The sequence below is a fragment of the Teleopsis dalmanni genome, chromosome 2, assembly GCF_002237135.1.
Source record: "Teleopsis dalmanni isolate 2A chromosome 2, ASM223713v2, whole genome shotgun sequence".
Classification (NCBI taxonomy): domain Eukaryota; kingdom Metazoa; phylum Arthropoda; class Insecta; order Diptera; family Diopsidae; genus Teleopsis; species Teleopsis dalmanni.
In genome coordinates this window covers 212,212,247-212,235,939 of record NC_051847.1, presented here as the reverse complement: position 1 = coordinate 212,235,939, position 23,693 = coordinate 212,212,247, and the positions used below count along the sequence as shown (strand labels likewise).

Below are 23,693 nucleotides of genomic sequence, written 5' to 3'. Positions count from 1 at the left end.
ATATAAAGCTAAAAGTTGACTTCAACAAGTCGTTTCTGTAGTTATTATTGTTAAAATTATTAAAAGTATTAAACATATCAGTTTACTTTAACACTCTACGACAATGAATTATACTCTTAACACTGTTAGAACCATGGGCAAGTTTAAATTTACTCTTGTACTATATTTTGCTCCAATTTTGTGGCCTAATCGATCATATTTAGGATAATCCCAACATTATTTAAAAGCTACCGAATAGATAAAGAAGGTCAATGAACACTATTTTTCAACTTAGCAGTCAGCTTAACATTATAAAAATGAAAAAACTACTTAATATATGTATGTTTGTGAAAGCTACTGATCTGCATTTGGTATTCGATTACGAGTGGTAGTACCGGTAGGTAGTACATCCTACTAAATAAATTTTAATTTAAGTGTAACAGGCTTCTACTGAACTTCAATAATTATGCTCAAATAATTTGTTACTCACCTAAAATCCAAATACTGCAATATGGCAACTCCCTTTCTACGTTTTATGTGGAACAACTATTCGGCAACAATGAAAGGACTCTAGTGTCTTTTGCTTTTAAAAATGTTAACCTCAATTGTGAAACTTCGACTAATAACTGATTTTTATGCCTTTTTCCTTAGGTTTGGAATGAAAATGAAAATAAAAGATTGTATTTTTCTCTACTCAAGCACTTAAGTGCTGCATTGTTTCCACTATTTTCCATTTTCACTACAAGATATTTTCTACTTCTGTTTAAAGTGTACGTACAGCCCCCTTGACGTCACGCCTCTTCATAGTTATATATGTTCGTATTAATACTAAAAATGATTGATTGTGCATAAATATTGTAAGTTAATGTTGTGATTTATTTAAAACCCGAAACTAAAACCAAACTTTCTCTCCATGTATTAACAAAAGTTAACCCAATTTTACGCCCTTTTCCCGAAAAAACAATTCATTATAAACAAATTTGTTTATATTATTCCAAAATGAATCAAGCATGGAAAGCAGATTAATGAGTGCATTTCCGCAGACCTATCGGAACAATTGATTGATTTTAATTATTACGTTATCAAAAAAACCAAAATAACAAAAATATTTATATTTAGTAGTATTTATTGTGATTGAATGGAAATTGAATTAAAATTAAATTGTTCATAAAAAATATTACAAAAATATTAAAAATTAAAAAAAAATACTTTAAAAAAATGATGAACTCTTTAAACTTTATTAATTAATTTACAAATCAAATCAGTTTTTTATGTATTTTTTATGCATTTAACTTCCTCCATCCATTGATATGCAACAAATTTCCAGTTAAGTATGCAACTTAAGTGGTATTAATAATGAACAATAAACAAATAGCACTCAAACCAAAATAAAACAATAAAATATATGAAAAAATATTAAAATCACAATAATTTGTGGGCTCTTACTTTATAGTTGAAAACTTTGGACAGCTACATTCGGAGCTACTGAAATCTTTATCAGCCCAAAAACCAAACTAAACTAGACATCATTCATTAAATTCATTTATCATTTTTTTTCATTTATTTTAAACTGATTTAAAATTAATTAAAAATGCTAACAAAAATCAAACAATTTATTTTCTTTTCTTTTTTCACACACACACACAACAACAACAAACACACACATACATACCAACATTTTTACATACATACAAACATACAAACCATGCATTCGATTAAAAACATAAAAATTATTCCAATCTAGCGATGCAACTGCAACCAGCGGTGAACTTAAGAACACCACAAATGCCGGCATTGTCGCCGCCACTGGTACTGCAGCCGCCGCAGCCGTCATTGATGAAGATGCCAACAGCAGACGTAGTGAAAAATCCAAGAAATTTGGACGCAGCAAATCGAGCGATATCTTAAAAAAAGAATCTGTTGCCTTGCCATATGACAAAGGGAAGAGCACATTGACACGTCTTAATTCATTGAAGCAATGGGGCCGTAATCGGTTTAAATTTATGCAACGTAACGAGAGTGCAACGTTGACACTGAATGCCAGCAACAATAGCAGCAATGGGCCAGACAATGGCAATTCCATTACACAAAGTAGTGCCGCCAATGAAAAGGCGGAACTGAAAACGAATTGCAACAATAGCAGCGGTAGTGGCAGCAGTGGTTCATCATACAAAACCTCTTCGCATACTGCAGATAGTGGCAATATCGATGATGAATGTGTGGTGCACGAATTGATAAGCCAAAAGAACGAAGGTCGGTTTTCGCACGAACGAAAACCCTCATATTCGTCGTCTGAGAAGAGCATGAGCGTTAGCAGCAGTGGACATCTCAGGGGTAAGTTACATTTGGCCACCTGTGGCAATGTCAAGTTGCGCGATACGTCATCGTTGAATCGTCAACGTCGCAATGGTATCACAGCGAATGGTTTATGCGGTAAAGATGAACAGCCGCATTCTTCGAGTGGCAATTGGAGTGCTAGTTCGGAATCGGGACGTGCTTCAATCGGCAGCGAAATAACAATACAACCAAAATCCAGCGCTTCAAATACTTCACTGAATGTCTCTAGTTTTCATCCGGGTAGTGGACCGCCATCATCTATGTTGAGTCGGCGCCGTTTTCTAAATACATCTGCTTCGAGTAGTGTAACAAGTGAGGGCACAGCAACACCAGACTTACAGGTAACAGATGGTACGTATCCTAATCATTTGGATGATGAGACAAGTTCTGCATATTCCTGCGACACAGAAGGTTATTATACATCTTTTCATATGGATAGCGGTTTACGTACGCTAAAAGAAGAAGAAACACTAATTACACCTATACAAAGTGGTCACAATTTACATACAAACAATTATTCTTTCGGTAGTCAAGCCAATCAAACGGTACTTAGTGCAGAAAATGAATATGAGCTCTTTGGCAGAGGTTCCACTTCGACGACAACAAGCTCTGCTGGCACCGTTTGCACCACACTTATGATGAATGGTGAGCAGAGTAGTTTAAATGGACTTGGACCAGATGTGCCTGAACGCATAAGTTCTTTGGGTAAGTTAAATAAGAGCAATCACAGCAACAGCGCTAGTACCAGCACATTAGAGCGCAGCTACTCCAGTAGCACAATTGGTAGCACTTTAGAACGTACTGGTACCATCAAACGTAATGTTAATGCCAATCTTAAAATATCACCGATTGATGGTTCCGACGTCACCGATAAGTCCACTGAAACACCAGAATCTCAAGATGATGAATTCAACTTTGAGCAGCGCATACGAAAACGCACTGCACAGCCACTGCCGGCAGCTATAATTTCAGAAATAGAATGTTCCGAAAGCTCGGATTTAGAGGGTGTGGAACGTATTGAACGCATTAAACAAAAGACTGCTATAAACGCCAAGCGTATACCATCTATGTGTGTCATAACGCCAACCACTAGTGATGATGAGAACCAAGCTAAGGACAATGGTTTCGATCCAAATAAAACTTTAACAAACGAAAGCTCTCCCTGTGAGAAAGCTGCAGTAAAAGCTGAAGCTTTACTAGAATTAAAAATTAACGAAGCTGAATACTCTACAGTTGATGAGCTGCAAGCTGACAAAACACCACAACTAACACCCACTGGCGTTGCCAACAAGGATTACAACTTAAATGTACTCAAACGTAGTTCCAACTATGGTTTCAATAATATGCTTGAAAAGCTCAAAGTTGTATTGCCAAACATAAAGCGTTCGCCTAGCAAAAGCTTGTCAAGCTCAGCCCACGCTGTAGTGGACGATGATGAATTGTACGACACAGCCGGTGAGTATGTTACCATAGCAGATATAAGCAATAACAATCGTCGCAATCAGTTGCAAGCACCGAAGTCAGTGGGCACAAGCAGTCTTGGAATTTACTATTCCAATGACATATATAGGCGCAAAAACAGCGCCGACAGCACTAACAGTGTCGTCACGAAGGGTAACGAACCCGACACGCCAAAACGAGAGACAGAATACGTTTCATTGAATGAGCTGCCGTATCATTTGCGTAAAATTAATAGTGACAGTGCAGCAACGGCGGCGGCACTGAGTGCAACTTATGGCACTAACAATGAAACCCACACTTCCAATACGAAATTCATCGACTGCGCAGAATCCAAACAACAACAACAACTGCAACAGCAGCAGCAGCAACAATGGCAACGAAAACAAAGCGAAAGCACAAATGTGGTACCGATGTATGCGGAAATTAGCGAGCTTACAGAAAAGTCATCGCACAGTTCACCCTTGGCACAGCATAAGGGAGCGCGTGTACGGGTAAATGCACAAGGAAAAATTATTTACGATTCCGACAGTTTGAAACGACGCAAAGGCGCGCACACAACATTCGCACCTGGTCCCTATGTAAAAGAAACTGAAAGTGCGCTTAACGAAAACGCAGTAGAAAGTATAACGGCAACGAAATCGCAACAACAACAGCAACAAATCGGTAATAGTGAAAGTGCGAATTGCATAGTGCCAAGAAGCGCAGCCACAAGTGCAGCTAAATTACTTTTCTTGAATGGTGGCATCGCTGCCAACAGAAAAGTAGCCAATGTGCGTCCGATAGTATCAACATCGCCATTGTCACAACAAACCCAACGTCTACAGCAACAGCAACAACAACAGCAACAATCATTCAACATGCCTATTACAACATATATGGACCAACAACCACAACAACAACACGAACCTCTTTCCTACAATTCCTATCAAGAAAACAAAAATCTATTAGCTAATCACACAAATCCCTTTTTCCAATCCACAATGATGCCCTCACCATCAACCAAATCCACCTCCTCGACTGGTTCCACCATATCAACATCGACGAACACAAGTGGCTCAACTGCATCCACTGCTTCATCATCAACATCCTCTTCGACGGCGAAAGAAGAAGGTAAGCAATATTTGGTAGATTTGTTGAAAATTAGAAATTATGACGCTAATATAAATTTTAATGCTAATAACGATCCTAATTTGAATGTAAATAACACTTTTGATATACACAAAATAATTGAAACAAAAACAGAAAATGACACTACAACAACACATACCAATAATAATTTAAATATTAACAATAATAATAATAATAATAAAAACAATAATAATAATATATTACATACAAACTTTAATGGTAACTTAATTAAAAATTTCAAATCCACTTCGAGACCCACCACCCCCCCAACTCCAATTAGAACACAAAAAAAATCAGTGAGAGTTACTTATAGTGTACAGCAAGGAAGCGAAGAGACGACGGCGATGGCGGTGGTAGGAATAAAAGAAAAAATTTCAAGTCAAAATGCACACCAAAACTTAAAATCGACAAGGGTTGAAAATCATGAATCAGCAACAACAACAACAACAGCAGCAACAGCAACAGCATCCCCATTACCCATACGTCAACCCCATTCCGCTGTCAATTTCAAATTACAGTCCCCACCTCCTCCACCTTTACCGCCGAGGGGACGAATAAATGTGTCGGCACAAGCAAAAACAATAGCTTTAGCAGATGCTGCCCCGAGTGCATATGCACCGTTTGCTGAAAGCGATAACTCCGCTCGTAAAGGCTGTGTCGGTAGCCATGGAGAAAGTGGAAGCAATGCGAATTGTAGTTGTTCTTGTTGCAATGTAGAAAAATCGATTTGCACAACTGTTGACCCAATTGTCGGTACGGCAACAAACAGTAAATGCACTGCAATAACAACATCCCCACTGTCAAACTCAGATATGCATGTTGTTACATCAGCCCCCAAAACTAGTCGTCCCTTGAAACGCAATAACAGTTATAGGCTAGCAAATGACGACTTAAAATTAGAAATGAACAAAGAAAACTGTTTGATATACGCTGATTCCAGAGATGCTGCTGGTGGCAGTACGACTTTATTGCCAGTTAATAGCACTTTCAATTCCAAGACCTTGCCACACGTTTCCACTTCGTTGAAAGTGAAAAATTTAATTAATACACACAACCATACCAACACCAACAATGGTAACAACAATAACAACGCCAACAGCAGCAACAGTACTACCATTACTAGTAGCATTATAGATGCTAGTACACCCAAATCCACAAATCAACGCATGATTGCAAAATCTTTCGAACGTTTGGTTGATGAATTCTCTTTGTCAACCACTTCCATGTCAATGGATTCCTCATATTTGCGTAATAAGTCACTTGAGAATTTTGATGATTCTCCTACCCTATTAAATGGTACTGTTGATGCTAGCACTGACAGTACATCCAGTACGCTAAATAAAACCGATAAAACAAATGCTGATGATTCCGATAGTGATTCAGACCTAGAATTAACCCCACAATCTAGTAATGCTATTGGACATAAATATCATAAGTCCTTTGTTGAAAATGTGCTATTAAAACCATTTAAAATAATTTTGCCCAATGAGGATAACGGTGCCAGACGTCAAAAAATATTACAGAAATTCGAAGTTACCGAAATTTGGTAACTTTAGAGCCCCAAAACTTAAATCCTTCAAGAATATAACATAAAATATACGTTTTAGTTTTTTATAAAGAAATAAATATTATATATTAAATATTTTTTTAAATATTTTATATTTTAAAATGTTATTATTTTAATATATTATCAATATTATTTTATTATAGATTTTACATATATGGGTTAATATGTAAACTTTTTTTTAGTTTTTAATTTCCAGATCCTCATATAAAATTCTTACATTCAAATTATTTTATGGGAAGACTTATGTCAACTCTTCAGTTTTATTCACCACTTTGTGTATCAAAGAAAATAGACTGCAATTGACTGGAAGATTTAGTCTATTATCTAAAAATCTAATCCGCTTTCTTATTATGTAGGTTTCCTTTTTTTGTTAAGGGGAAGGGGTTCCAACCGTTTATCTACTCTGATGGTCTTAGGAAAATACGAATGACAGCTAATGATTGAACACAAAATGTATGATATTATGCTCGAATATTTTTAAGCGGCTCGTATTTGAGCTTTTGTGCTTGATCGGTCCGTGCTTGAACTGTTCGTGCTTGAACAGTTGATCGGTTCGTTCTTAATCGACTTGTGCTTGAGCAACTGTTGCTTTACCGATTTGTGCTTGAGCGATTCGAGCTTGAACCAAATGCTCACAACATTTACTCAAACATCAAAATGCTCGAAGCTTCAAACAGTTTGAACGATATTGGAAGCTATAATAATAATGTATATGCCCAACTTGCTTTTTCGGTCGACTATATGTGTATCTAGAAATATAAAGCTAAATAAATTAATATACAATATTATAATAATATAAAAAATATAAGTAAATTTTTTTTTAATTTAGATTATGGTTATTCTTAATAAAAATAGAAACAAATACCTGTCATCACAGCTCAAAACAAATTAGCTTGATTTATATTTTCTATTGGAAAGTAAAATATAAAAGACCTTTTCAATAGTTCCCAATGATTTTCAATCATTAATTGTTTTTCTTAGCAATTAAAATTACCTCATTTTCTTTTTATACATTTTATACCTTTTAATAAATTTTTTATTCTACATCCTTCTGTCAGGCCATAAAAATTTCGAGCATAAAGCATAATCATTTGCAACATCTCAAGCAGGAGATGCTTATCCTTCATAGATTTGCTGAAGTGTATGTCTAAACTTGACCTTTCGGCTCGACTGACTGGTAACATTTACCGTATAAAATTGAAAGAAAAAAAAAATCTCTTCACCCTTTTTGCTTTTTGATAACGTAATGTATGCGGAAGCTTAAGCAGCTTTTCAGCTAACATAAAAGAACTAAAAGGAAAATTATAAAATTGCTACTTAAGCACAACTACATCGCCCACTGCCACTCCCACTTACACTTCCTTCCACTTAGTGCTTTTGCAGTATTGCCAAAAGAAAAAAAAAATGTCAAATGAATTTTTACTGCTTTCAGTCACTTTTTCACACCCAACCAATGCTTGGAGCACTATTTCGTCTCATGCTTCGCTTTACAGCTACTCTTGTTGTTGTTGTTGTTGGTTTTGCTATTCGTGTTGTTATTGCTTTGCTGCATTGATGCGTGCGTCGCTGCTGATGCATATCAAGTGAAGAGCTCTGTGGCTGCGTCTGACTTGCTTATTAAGTATGAAAACTCTGCTTGGTTAGCTTAGTAAAAACAAACGCTTTGTTGCTGTTGCTGTTGTTGTTGTTTTTATTATCGTTAGTTTAGTTGCCTCGTTGGTTAGAGACTTGGCTTATTTAACAAAAATCAACAAAATGCAAAAAACAACTGAAAGAATTACAACAACAACAATAGAGAAAGAAGGAAAAAAAAAAAAAGGAAAAAAAGTTGCAAACGTGTTTAATTTGTTGACTTATTATTTTATGGTTAAAAGCAAAATGCTGTCACTGATCTTTTTCCTTGTTTACTCATTTTTCTTTGCAATGCAAATATTTTGTAATGCAATTTTTTTTTTACTTTTTTTTCTTCTGAAGTTTTTCTTTAATTTATGCACTTGCGTCTTGCGCTTGGCATGTCTTGCATGTGACATTTAAGTTTTAAGCCGTGAAAGGGTTAATTGCGTAAGTTTTTGAAATTTAAATTATGCATTTAAGCAAATAAATACTTTGCAGTGTCAATTGCTTTGCTTCGCCTTGCTTTGAGCAAAGTTCAATTGAAAACTGAGCCACGGCATGAACATTGAATCGATGTAGAAAAAAAACTATTTTTAATGCATAGAAATTGTTTTTATTTAATGTCAATAATTGAACTTTTAAAAAAATATTAAGAGAATTAAAATATTGATATTTTTCATTTGTGCCACTTTTCGCTGAATTTTTTTTGCTGTACACGAAAAAAATACTCAAAAATAAAAAACGAAAAATAATATTAATTATTTAAAAAAAATAAAGAAAATAATATATAATATTAAAAAAAATATTAATAAATAGTTAAAAAATAATTTAATAAAAATATAAAAATTTTAATTTGTAATAAAAAAAATTATATTTAATATTGAACTAAATATTTATAAATAATTTAATAATTAAATGAAAATTTTAATTTAATAAGTTTAATAAAAAATTTAATTTTAATAAATCAAAAAATTATATATAATATTAGAAAAATATAAAAAATAGTTAAAATATAATTTAATAAAATATAAAAATTTTAATTTGTAATAAAAAAGATTATATATAATATTGAACTAAATATTTATAAATAATTTAATAATTAAATGCAAATTTAAAAATTTTAATTTTAATTTAATAAATTTAATAAAAAGTTTAATTTTAATAAATAAAAAAATAATATATAATATTGAAAAAATATAAATAAGTAGTTAAAAAATAATTTAATAAAAATTTAAAAATTTTTATTTGTAATTAAAAGTCATATTTAATATTTATAAATAATTTAATAAATAATTGAAAGTTTAAAAATTGTTGATTTGTATAAAAAAAATAATATTGAAAAAAATATAATAAGTTATATATTATAAATAAAATATAAGAATTTAATAAATTGAATAATATCAAAATTTTAATTTGTAATAAAAAAAAATTTAATAATAAAAAAGTAATAATAAATCATTAAAAAAATAACTAAAACAAAAAAAAATTTTTTTAAATATATTATTTTAACTTCTTAATAAAAAAATACTAAAAATATGAGACTAGTTTTGAAAAACAAGAAGAAATTATTTTGAAAATATTAAATCTAAAATAATAAACGTAAAAAATAATACACTTTATTTTTTTCTTAATATAAAACATATGTATGTAATTTAAATGTAAACAATTTTTAAATGTGTATATAATTTTTTAAAATGTTCTATTTTTTTTTTTTAATTTTTGTCACATTTATAAACTACGCTTTTTATAACATTTTTGCCTAATGTAAATGTGTTTCCTGCCATTATCCTTTAAATTATAATTAACTAATTTTTATAAATATTATTAAGTGTTCAATTGTTTTTGTGACTAATCGCATTGTGTGTCTAATCTTATTTTTATATTTTAAACTATTTAAATATAATAATTTACAATTCAAAGTTTGGTATTTGTTATTTAAAATTAAAAAAAAAATTAACATATTTTTGCAGATTAAAAATAAAATAGAATTAGTTATAATATATCATTTATTTGTAGTCAGACTTATTCTTGTATGATTACAGTAACACCAGTATTGTTTTGTATTTAAAATAAAAAATATTTCTGGTAGGCGCTACAACCACATCCCTAATAATTCGAGAATACCAGGCTTCTCTTAACGTGCTAGCCAGGCGTGTCAGTGTCCAGTTCATATGGGTACTTGAACACAGATATATGTCAGACAACTGCAGGACTGACGAACTTGCTAAGGCACTCTGCTGGTATACTTACTCCCTAAGTAAATGGAACTTGAAATCTGTTTTTGTGGGTCACCACACTCCTTTGAATTACTACTCTAATTGCATAGCTATATGTTAGGTATCAACCACAAGCACATCCCGACATCAACCCAAATATCCAAGATAACAAAATGTAATTTGCACCTAGGTCCGTCCCATAATGCACCAAAATCGTAAATAACACCTTATTCATTTTTTTTATCACTTCAACCAATTTTTCCATCATCAAGCCAGGCCTCTACTTTTTTACAACTAGAGTTTGGAACTTGTAGAACTTTTTTACGTTCTTTAGAACTGTTATGTGTAAAACCATAACTCTATTGGCAAATATTATACTTGATGGTATATCATTTTCTAATTCCTTTGCATTCATTTTGTTTTTTACGATCTGCAAAAATATTATAAATACGAGTATTTATTTATGTATTAAAAATAAAATAAAATAATTTTATTTAATTTATATATTTTGTAGTAAATATAAATTGTAAATTATTATAAAATAATTTTATATATGTATATTATATTATTACACTTGTCACTCAGAAAACACACGCATACTAGCATACAATTACACACACACATATATATATGTACATGTCAAAGTTTTTTGCACCGATTTTGTTTATAAACTAAATAAATTTTTATAAAAAGATTAATTTAATTAATATCTAAACTTTTTAATTATTTTTTTAATTAATAAATAAAAAATAAAATTTTTAATATGTAAAAAAAATTGTTTATAAAATAATTTTAATGAATATAATTGTAAAATAATTTTAAATTTTTCTATATATATAAAATAAATAATGTTTAAGCAGACATTAATTTTTTTAAAATTTTATTAAGCTCATAAAATTCTTAAATTAAATTAAATATAGTTTTAAAAATTAAAAAAAAAATTGTGCAGAAAACTTCTATTACTTCATTGTTTGTGTAAAATGTTGTAGTAGTAGTTTTTTTTTTTTTGGAGTTAAAATATTTAAGTACTTCTTTTTAGTACTGTTATTACTAACAACTTTTTAGTAGTTTTTTTTATTTTTTTGAAAAATTAGTGTCTGCTTTTGTTCTTTAACTTATATTTTAGCGCTGTTCTTTTGTGTTATTTGTTATATTGTATATGATCACTTATTTTAATATATAAAACGCTACATTCCGTTCTATATCACTAAGCATTTTGTGAAAGTATTACTAATACTTTTTTAACTTAAATAATTTTAATATCAATTGTTTGTACTTAATAAAAAACAAAGTAAATAATAAAAGCATAAAAAATGTTCTAAAAGCACTTCATCATCATTAAAATTTTTATTGTTAAGTTTGCACTTCGTTCATAAATGACACATATATTTATAAATTTGGGGATTTTCATTATAAAACATATATTTTATAAATTACAACAGAACTGGTTCAATACACACAATCACAATATTCACAACAAATCACACGATCTTTTAGGAAAATTAATCCATACATCATATTATACAGGTACTAAGGTTACTATAATCCAAGTCACATTAATCGTAAATCGTTTGAACTCACACGAGTGTATTTAAATATGAAAACCATATCTTCAGGGATAGCATAATAGGTCGTATATACCATACCCTACATATACATTATACATATTATTCTCGAATGGAAAATGGTCAAACCACATATATAAATAAATTCTGATACCACGCGCAGATGACAACCACTCAAAGGTACCAATTGTATGTTTTTACATGCAAAGCATTACATTACATGTACATGTAAAACCTTCAATCGCTGAATATGGCTTTCCATTCTAAGAATAGAATAATAAATAGAACTTTTGGAATATATACAATATATATATGTAGTTGTCTATTATAATCTATAATAACATATTCATTCCAAGTGTTTACCCGATTTGCAAATATTTTAAAAGCAGAATTAGCTATAGTTACCCCACACCTATAAAACATAATGGTTCTTACACGTTTTGAGTACAATAACGTTAGTGTAACGAGTATTTTAGTATGTCGATATATTACACAGAAGACATTTTTACTGACTAATAAACATAAACGGATATGAAAAATATAATTGCATCTGCGATGATTTACGTTGTCACCTGCTAGGATGGCTTGTTACCACGGTTAACTTAACATTCGGATTACTGTCATACACTCATCAACATCCAATTGAAACCAGTTCCGCCGATACCATGCATATGGACATGGCTTCTCTTTAAGTAAGTAGCGACAGCGTCCTGAAATCTCTATGCTACTCTACCTGCGTAAGTTTTGATATCTACCACAGATACACCCCAAAGTACGCAATGCGCACTATAGAGCTTTTAAATCTTGAAGTAGTTTTCAAAACCTCTCCCTTATATGGTTCCTGTAAACGCCTGAAGAGGCTTACGCTTATAAGTAACTTTTTATAATCCTGTGATGTATTTATATGGGTACAAGACTTGTAAGTGGAGAAATCGTCATTCTTGTTACTAATTTTTTATTGTTAGTAATACATAATAATGTTTATATAGTTATAGGTGCAATGTGTGATAGGACTACACTTTTCACTGAAATAACTTACAAATAGTTGAAATATATGTATATCAGTTTATTCGCATTCCATTTATTCGCATCTCTTATTTTTCTCAGTTAAAAATATATTACTTAATTGAGCTTTTTAAACGTGTAACGTTCACAATAGACTCCACTTGTTTCCGCTAGACAGCTCGGTGGTAACGATTAATGTCAGCTTGTTCTTTAACTGACTCTTCCACCATTAGCTTCAGCTAGACAGCTCGGTGGAAGTGATTAACGTCAGGTTGTTCTTCACCTGACTTTTCCATCACCAGCACTTACTTTATAAAAATCTTGTATCAGCTGTCTTGATATAGGTATGACATTCTTGTTAGTTTCGGTATATATGATATATCAAATTGAAAATGTAAGAGAATAGGAAATCAATTTTTAATCCGATTTATTTAGTTATTTTTTAAAGTGACCTACTAGGCAAAAGGTTCGTTTTTAAGATTCACATAGTTCCATTCATCCACCATCGCATTGAATATTGTACATAATTACTATGGGGGTCATTGGTGTTCCAGCCACATCGACAATGTACATGCACATGACACAGTTATTTGTAATTATGTTTGTACATACATAAATGTATATATAAATACTTAACATCTTGTGATATAAATATGTATATGATATATATGTATGTACATAGCCCAAAGCATAGTTATGCATAAATATGTATGTAAATATAGTCTGCACTTACGCACATACAACGACAGGTAAGTAGAGAAATATTTTTTTTTAATTTTTGCAACTGTTGCTCTATTGCTTGTTTTTGGCTTTCATTAATGTGTATCCGTATTACCTCTTGCACCGCTTTCTGTTTCTGAACTATAACCCGCATTTTGTAGTACTTGCCTGCTTTGAATTTACTAACATTTTCATGTCTTCAAACTTTAAACATAAGTACTTTACTTAATAAATTTATCCATAATTCACTACATTAGTAACATATTTTAATTAATTTTTTAAATAATTTTATTCTCATAGGTTATCAACATTTTTATAAGGCAACCAATGGTATGCAGACCCAGCATCAGGAAAAACTAACACTGCCATCTCAACAGGCACCGCAGTTGACACAACAACAAGCGGATATAACTTCAGAGACAGATGCCACTGTCACTGCCAACACACCGTTTCAACGCAATACGCCCATTTACTGGACATTGCAGAATCGACGGCAAACGAAGAATCAAACGATGAGCGCAACAAGTCGTGATGATTTGTATGCCACGCCTATACGACGTGCAGATCGCGTAGCACGTGCTGCAGCTGCCGGAAATGCAACAGCGTCTAACAGCCATATATCACCGATTGTGCCACGTAATCGCAGCAATTTCTTAACATCCACGCCCACTAAAATAGTGGACAGCGAACTGCCAGCGGATGATATACCCGCCAAACAGCCAACATCGCGTATTGCCAACTGGGATGACAATTCTCCGGAGCGTTTGAATACTTGTGCTGATCGCATAGGTCAAAGCAAAACAAGTCTAATGGACTTTAAAAAATTATTATTGGCAAAATCAACGAAAACTAGTCCAATACAAAAGAAAGTCTCCGCAGTAGAACTGTTGAAGAAGACAAACGGTAATAGCACTACAGCGCCAAATACCAATAACAATACCAATTCAGCAGTGCAGTCAGTTAATTCAAGTATGAAATTACTTGATCTCAGTGGTTCGCCGAAAACATTCGCCAACAGACGTATGCTGCGACAAGGGCAATTCGGTTCGCCTTCTAAATCTTTTGCACCAAAATTGAAAAGCTCTCCGGCTGCCACTTGGCGCGCAAATAATGTGCCACGTACCGATATAATGTCGACAACCATACCAGAGGCGAACAGTGAGGAAGATCACTCGAATACAAGCGGTTCGAATAGCTCGAGAACAAGCTCTGAAGTAGGTGATGCTACCGAACAACGTGAGATCTCCGCGCAAGAACGGTTCGATCTTAAACGTAATTTTTTTTTACAAACAGAAGAAAATAATTTCATGCGTGGTGAAATGAAACATAATTTCGGTAAAAATGCAGTAAGTGCCAATAAATATGTCAGCGGCCCCGTAGGTGCAGCTGTAGCCAAATTTAACGCGAGCAGTCACATTGATGTGGAGCCAGCAGCGAGTAAAAATGGACCCGTAAACAATATGAGTGCTTCTATGACAGCATTGGAAACTGCACTTTAAATGTTCAATCCAGTTGGCCAATGTTCAATTCTTTATTGCCAATGGATCCCTACGGGTTCTTACCGAAAACCCCAACAAAATTTAGTAACAAGCGCAATTCTACTTTTTATATAAGGAAATTAAGCAAAACATAAAGCTATGGAGAAATTTTAATGTATTTCTGATTTTCGAAGAGTACATTTAAGCTGCTAATACATATTATATACATAGATATTTACATATACAAATGCATACTTACATACCCACTTATACATATTTATGCAATTATTGCGCCTTTTAGGATTTGTTCATAATTTGTTAAACATTTTTAGTACTATGGTATATATCGGAATAATATAAAGAAAAAAGTATTGTAGTTGATAAATGTCAGACCCGCGAAGTTAGATGTAGTAAATCATTTCAAAAATTATATAGATTAAAATCGGAAGAAGTATATTTTTCTTTCTATTTCATTTTAAGCGAAGCTCTGACTGTAAACTTAGTATTCCTAAACACTGGAACTAATTTGCCTTTCGATTCATTTTAATTTTATTGGAAACTCTATATATACAATATTATATTTTAATAAAATTATAGTTTTAAAATTAATTCTTATGCTATTATTATACATGTATATTTGTATATAAACATATGTATGTATGTACGTGTATGTCTTCTGCCTTCGTTTAAGTAATCTATACTTTCTAATGACGCTAAATTATTATTTGTATTTTTAGTATAAAATTAATTTGCAATTTTTTCTAATTAAGTTTATTTATTAAAATTTTAACTTTAATTTAAAATCATTTATTTAAAAGCAAAACAAACATACAATAAAGCAATTAACGAAATAAATACGCTAAAACGAATAATACAATGTTTTTTAATTAAAGATTTTTGTCAGTGTAAGTATAGTACTGTCGGAAATAACTTCTATGCAAATGGATAGTATGGCAATAAATTGTATAGTTCAGGTACAGTATGACAAGTTTATTTATATAATTATTCAAAATAATTACCATTCAATGCTACAAACTTGGAAGAATGCAAGTATCATGCATGAAAAATGTGTCTCATTTAAAATGACTAATAAACCTGCTGGCCACACACAAAACAATCAGGTGTTCTATTACATATCCAAACTTGTGAAAATGTAGCCCTAGGGATTTGAATCAGTTGTCATATCGCGTGTTTACCATTTTCATACAAAATATAAACCGCTTCAAGTGAAAGAGCACAATTAACTCTTGTCCGAGCATTATCTATTTGCGTGCCATGCAGATATATACTCCTATGGCAACATGATCAGTTAATCTTTCTCTCCACTAAGTATCCGTCAATCGCTTTCTTCATACCATGAATATAACGACGCCGATTGAAATAAAGCCAATATTATTAAGGTCGAATATAACCTTGAACTAACAGCCTTCGATGCAGATGCATAACCGTCATCGCGGTTTCACAGCAACTAAGTTCTCAGAAGGAAGTTAGGGTATTGCCAATATATCAATGTGTACCCCAACTGCAACTCTACCCCCATGATAACACCTACCTGTAGTCATATCCCATTACAAACTAGTTTAAGCCGTATTGATTTTAAGCTCTGACCTATTTAAGCTCCTTCGCTTTGGACCAAGATAATTCATTATTCATCTTTTATCTCTATTTTATCTCTTTTATCTCTCTTACTGTACTCTATATAATCTATATTCTTACCCTTATGTTCGTATTTTGGTATTCCTTTCATGGTTCTTGCTATAAGGATCTCTTCGTATTACAATAACAACTACAACTACAACAAAAGAGCAATTTTGTTTAACCGTATAGAAAAGAGCACTACAAAAACAAATATGACATCGCTGGTTGAGATCTTGAAGAATAATCTTTGTTTTATTTCATAATAGTTCTTATCAATGTTTAATTCAAATATTTTCTATTGATGTTAAGGATTTTATCTAAAACATAAAATAATAATATAAAAATGAAAATAATTATTTATCGCAGAGTTCTTTAACAATTTATTTAGGTGTTAAACTGACCAAAATATGGTTTACTTAAGTTTAAATAGATAATTTAATCTCATCTTTTAATACTTATAAAAATTTTTAACGAGTCAGAACAATATGAATCCTTATTTGTCAGAACTACTCTTATGAGAGCATTTAGCTTAGCAATGATAATCGAAATTTTCCATAATAAATAAAATAAATTTACTTCGGTGATAACACAAAAACTTTATTACGTATCTTTATCTTAATGAACAAATCCACTGAAGATTTAAATGATTTTAAAGTTAATGAAATTTATTAATAAAAAATGCTCACGTTTGCATAAGTAAAATTCCTAAAAGAGTTCACAAATATTTGTGATCGTAAATTTATTATTTGGATGGGTTCACTTGACTTCGTAAGCCGTACCACAGCTACTTTGCGTGATCCATTGTATTAGTTTTGTAAGTTGGTCCTAACAGCCAGAAATATAGCATTTATACCAGCATAACACGATGATAATGTGTATGTTCGTCATACGTTACATTAATACTTGAATAACCCGTTATAACCAACTTAAATCCTATGTACTGCATCCATTTATCCATAGCAAGAATTCACTGAGACCACTTACCGCCAAATTACGTGCAAGCGCTTTAACACGTAAGTTTCTATCCGTTGTTATAACCACCAGTTCAGTGCGAATTAAAGAATTATTACCTAAATAAATAAATATTTAAATATAACAATTTAAAAGATTTTTATAACAATATTCGAAAACCTACGTTTAGTCTTCTCAATACTCATATTTTTACATAAAGAAAGGGCACTTGCCAAAATTTTATCATCGTTAGAAATATTTTCTTCTTCAACCAAACCAAACAAGGAGGAATGTATAAAAGATCCCTTCGTTGTAACAAATCTAAAAGTAATTTAAAGGATTTTATTATTAAATTTTAATTTTTTTATTTATTAGTAACTGTTATAATTTATATATATATATATAAAAATATATTTTGAAGTTAATATTATCTGATTTAACTTACTTAACGTTACATTTCGGTGCTTTTAAAAACTCTAATGACTTTTTGGCGGCCGTTGTCACATCATCATAATGTTGCAATCTATCTCTCTTTATATTTTTGTCCATTTCCCTCTTAATACCCTTGGATAAACCATCGAGTTCTTTTATAACTATTTTAAGCAAATTATTTATTATATTAAATCATTATTTAAATTAAATATTATAAGAAATTCATGTGTATAATAGAGCTTCAAACATTATTCAATATGTTCTAAATTTCGATCATTCCATTCTTTATGTATCAAGTCTTTCGAAAATTTTCGAACGCCGACTAGCTTGCTCCAAGTCTTCGAATACGAGTATATTCCCACCCACACCTCATCCATTCTTTATTGCATATCTCTTTTCACTTAACCCTTACCCTTACCTATGTCTAAATTACATTCGTTGGTAGAAAATCCTTTTAGGCCTACTGCTACATAGATCTTCTCAACAAAATCAGAAACCTTACGTAATCTATATTCAAATTATATATACGTTGAAAGCAAATCCCATCATACCTTCTGCTACATAGATCTCTTCAACAACAACACCAACAGCAATACAATACTCGGAACACTTTGATACACTGGGCATAAAAATGCATTCTGTTGAATTTATTTTAATTTAAATTAGATAATTTAGGTGTGACGTTGGCTCAAGGTGTTAACATGCGAGTCTTCGTTTCAAATTTATCAGGGTTCGATACCTGACACATACATATATGTGTACATAAGTACACAAATTTATGGTCAGGCAATAAATTTCCTTGTCTTTATTTTTTTTTCACACGAAATATTTTTTTATTATAGGACATAAAAATTTTAATACCCGGAACTTAATCTATTACTTGCATTTTATAACTAATTGAATCAAGGTTACCTAAGACTGTTTCTACCTTCTTAAGCGCAACGAATGTTGTATCAAATCACCATTCCTAGATATATAGTTATCTTTATTATATATTTATATTATATTATATATACTTAAATATATATATTATATACATTATACTTTTTATATATTAATAGAGATGTTCAGATTACTTACCAGTTAATGGTACGATCAATATAAAACGATTATGATTACTAATAAGGGTTACGAAATCTTTCAGACAGTCAATAAAGCAGTTAGTGTCTAACAGTAAAAATTTTGGACGCACTTCTATAATATATGTTTTATTAACAAAATTTAAAAGTTCCTAAAAAAAATGAAATTAATTAATTTCCAATCAATTGAATTAATATAAGTACAATGTAACTTACATCCAAATTTTTACAACCATTCTGCACATGACCATTCTTTTTTGCATCAAGTTTTGTTAAACGCGTCATATGCTCTGTTTGTTTAGAAATGTTTATGCCAACATTTTCATTATTGTCACTATCGGTAGCATCGTCTTCATCTGAAGATAAACTTTTGAAACCCAATTCTGCAGCGTCATCTATATCAGCTTCCGTATCAAAACTTAAATCTTCGGGTAATTTCAATAAATTGTCATGTTTTTCAAAAATACTTCTGAATTGTGAGATTATCATTGTACGTGCATAAAATTGTGTTTCTTGGGGAGTATCATTCACTTTGTAATACTGAGTTTGTTTTGAACCTATTGGTATGTAACCAACAAGAAAATTGTTTTCATCCAATATAACATCTTCTACAACAACATTTTCATGCTTTGTCATCTCATGCTTTTGTAAATGATAAAGGGTTTTGAAAAGTGATTCCAGCTCAAACCATGAATCAATAACAATATTCCTATGTAAACGAATACAAGTTAATAAAAACAAATAAACAAATAAATATTATAAATCACGTACTCATTGCGTATTGGTTCCCATAAGTCAATATTAAGTGACATCCAATCAGTATAGATTTTAATATATTGCAACAAAGTATTTAAATCCGTAAAACTGTTCAATTAAAATTTTATTAGATATATAATCTTATTATATTGCGACTAATGCGACTTACTTATTTTTTTCGAAAGCTTGTCCAGTCTCAATATAGTCAATTAGCAACTGATTAGCTCTATTAACTATGGAACCAAATATTTGGTTTGCGAAATTAAATGCATGATAACGTATTTCACGTCCAGCTGCTGTAAAAAAAAAACAATATAAAAAATTAACAATTATTTATAATCAATTTCTCATATATTTCAATTACACAGATTATTTAGTCTTTTTATATTACCTTTCTTATTTTTATTATGTTCTATAACGAAGATATTTAAGGCAACCACTTTTAACAATTTTGAACGTGAAATAACCAAAGGACTCCTTTTAAGCAAGATACTTAATTGAACTAAAAGCTTTCGTTCAAACGCCTCTATGGAGTCCATACTGAAATCAAGTTTGTAAAAGGAGTAAAATAAAAAATTTTGTTAACAGCCAAAATATTGAATATTTATAATTGAATGAAATATTATGATTTAATCATGCAACAAATAAAAACATTTTAAGCCATAAATCATTAAGCGGTTATCAGCTTACATGCAAATAAATAACTCTGCTGATAAAGTTATAGATCATAACGCAGAGTTATTTTATATAAAATGTAGTATATTGAACTAAATTCTAGAACATTCTATTAGATTTATCATTAAAAACTTACTCAACACCATTATAGAATTTCCCATTTATGTAGATAAAAGTAGATAAAAAACGACGTAGTAACTAAAATTATGAAATATACACATATATAAACACATCCATTATATAATATTATTTAGCTGAAATTACCTCTTCCGTTGACAAAATATTAAGACGATTTTCTTGACTAAGTGTTACTTTACTGGTTTTACTTATTATTGCACGATGGAGACGCCGTACACCATTTGGATATACCCAGATCTCTTTACGGTTGGTAGGCATAGTATTTTCTTTATACTGATGTATTGGAGATGATGATAACTCAGTCTCTTCGTACTGTAATACAAACAAAAAGGGTCAAATAAAATTTTAAACATACATAAAGTAACAAATTTTACCTTCTTTCGAATTTCATCGTAAATAATAGTTAACCTTTCCTTTGCAATATATACGGAATTAATAGCCATGAGACCACGCATTTGAAAATAAATTGCATCAAATTTGTTGCGCTAATTTCAGAAATAAATATTTAAAAGAGTAATAATAGTTAAAAATTCTAACAGAAGTATTTTTAATATTACCGTTTGAATACAAAGGACACCTAGTTTATTAAACGGCACACCATTAGTAGGTATTAATGTAAACGCTTCATAGTAGTACTTGTGAGCTTCACTAAAATCATTTGATTGCAGTTGCTTAGTTCTATAACGGCTTAAGTCACCCATGAAAATTAAAATCTTCTGCAAAGTCACTATGGCAATATTTTCATACTTTAAACCATAATGTGGCAACCCATTAGTTCCATTGATACCATTTTTATTACAAACATATTTTGCCATTAATTTTTTGTAAACATTTTTATAAAATACTAAGCCATTATCAATTAACCAGAGAATGTTTTGCTCAGCTTCTTCGGAACCGTCAAGTTTTAAATGTTCCCTTATATTGTAATAAAGTAATTTCCAGAAGAAATTATCTATTTTATGTTCACAATATAACTTTAGCTGATGCAATAACATAAAGTCGTTGACTTCCAGCAACTCTGCATGAATTTCTTTAAAGTTTGCCCAGTTCTGTTTAGACACTTAATATAATTTAACTAGATTTTTTTAATAAAAAAAGAAATATACCTTCACTACAATTTGGCGTTGCATCATATCATTCAATGTATCGTATAACTTCTTTAGAAAGTTGTGCGAAAATTGTTCGATTGCGTCAAACCATTTTGGATAATTGTTGGTATTATTTTGACGTGCTGGAGAAACTGGTAACTCTATATGTTGTTTATGGTCACATTTTTTGTGAAGATGACGTTTTTGCTTTTGGCTTTTTTCAAGCTCTACGTCACCGTTTTCTTTACACTTGGTTGTGAAATTTATATCTCTCACAGCAATACGTAGAATCCCTGGGATTATTAAATCATCTACACTTTGACCGTAATCTTGTTTAGATTCTATAAGAAATTTCTTAAAAGGATCAACTGTGCACTCCTTTTCAGTAGTGTTACGCTTACGTTGCTGCACTGAGATATCAGCATCTAGAAAATTCCTCAAGTATTATATGTGATAACTTTATGTTTGTTTGTTTTACCTTTTCTAGTGCTTTGTATACGCATAACATCCTTACTGAATACTTTTGGTTCAGATTTTTTTTCCACAGAATCCTCAATAATATCATTATCGAGATTTCCGCCACTTGCTCCTTCAGCGAACTTTTGTTGCAACCGTTTTGGCAATTTCCCAATTATCGATATATCATTTTGTTTTTTCATTACTCTTGGATTCATATTTCAATATTTTTTCCAGCCAACGCATTTATTAATGCTTATGCGACTCAAATTTTATGAAACGATAATAAAAATTTTCCAGAATACTTCACACTCGTGAGACACGAAAATATGCGAAGTTATATCAGAAAATGGTGACATATGTCACTTCGATAAGAAACAGTGTTGCTTACACAAAAAAATTTTTAAAATTTCAAATTCATTCTAAATTTTTCATGTCTTTCAAAAGAACGGTACAAAAATATATATATATTATATTATATATTTTTATATATATATTAAATAATAAACTTCGTGTAATTATGTGTATTTTAAACCATTAAAATTAAACTATTTTTAAAAATATACATATACATATATCTGTGTTGAACAACGTAAAAGCACTAATCAGCCTGATTTTCACTTCTTCCAGTTTTCAGTATACATTATTCAGTAAATTATAAATATGTTGGCAATACTGCCGAAACTGTCAAAATATTTTTATTTATAATTTATTTTTAAAATACACATGTAATTTAAAATAGTTTTAAATGAATATCTGCATCAAGTAATTACTTACATTTTAAGCATCTCTTGCATTAGGTAATAAGAAGTATTTTCTATATACTGATAATCTTTGAAATGAAATAAAAAGAAAAAACATCAATTTTGACAACTTTAAATTTTTAATATATCTAAAATTAACTTCCAGAAAAATCAAATTATTGGCTTTAGCAATAACATAAGAATATTCATAATAATAACAGTGAATATTATTTGAACTTAATAATTACTTTTCACTTAAATTGTTTTAACCGATGTTTATTTATTAATTCATAAATATTTTTATTGACAAATATGTATTGTTGCGAAGTGCAATCGGCAGAGATTTAGTTTTCGTTTTAGCTTTAACAGTTTTCTTATAATTGCAACAATTCGCCAAAATTGTAAAGATATTTTTTAAATAGCTTATACTAATTTCTTTTATATCGTCCCAAAATGCTATTGATTGAATATGAAAGTTTTTTGATTATTTAGCAATAATAATCATTATAATACGTTATCATAATAATAATTAAATTTTGCTTTGTAGTTAACAAGATGACTATAGAAAATACTACTTATACGATATTGAAAAATGCACAAATTAAAATTTCTTTGAATTCGTTTCTCAAATTTTCACGAACAAGCATTGATACAACACGAACTACTT

General features: G+C 30.6%; 2 protein-coding genes across 2 annotated transcripts; one reads left to right on the top strand and one right to left on the bottom strand.

Annotated features, from left to right (window-relative positions):
• Positions 1-1,712: 1,712 nt before the first annotated feature.
• LOC119676692 (serine-rich adhesin for platelets-like) lies at positions 1,713-15,931 on the top strand (the record flags this gene model as incomplete). The annotated part of the gene is made up of 2 exons (XM_038087948.1): positions 1,713-4,887; positions 13,893-15,931. Coding segments are annotated over 2 exons (4,374 nt in total), but the record flags the coding sequence as incomplete, so codon positions are not given.
• A 1,359-nt stretch (positions 15,932-17,290) lies between these two features.
• On the bottom strand, positions 17,291-22,738 carry LOC119678810 (telomerase-binding protein EST1A-like). The gene is made up of 14 exons (XM_038090871.1): positions 22,306-22,738; positions 21,846-22,252; positions 21,297-21,788; positions 21,114-21,224; positions 20,866-21,051; positions 20,738-20,799; positions 20,318-20,466; positions 20,096-20,222; positions 19,942-20,034; positions 19,387-19,879; positions 19,172-19,322; positions 18,105-18,252; positions 17,844-17,980; positions 17,291-17,778 (listed from the first exon to the last, which is right to left on the bottom strand). Exons 1-14 carry the CDS (start codon positions 22,499-22,501, stop codon positions 17,642-17,644), a joined length of 2,889 nt encoding a protein of 962 aa, XP_037946799.1. The 5' UTR covers positions 22,502-22,738; the 3' UTR covers positions 17,291-17,641.
• Between the last annotated feature and the right edge of the window lie 955 nt (positions 22,739-23,693).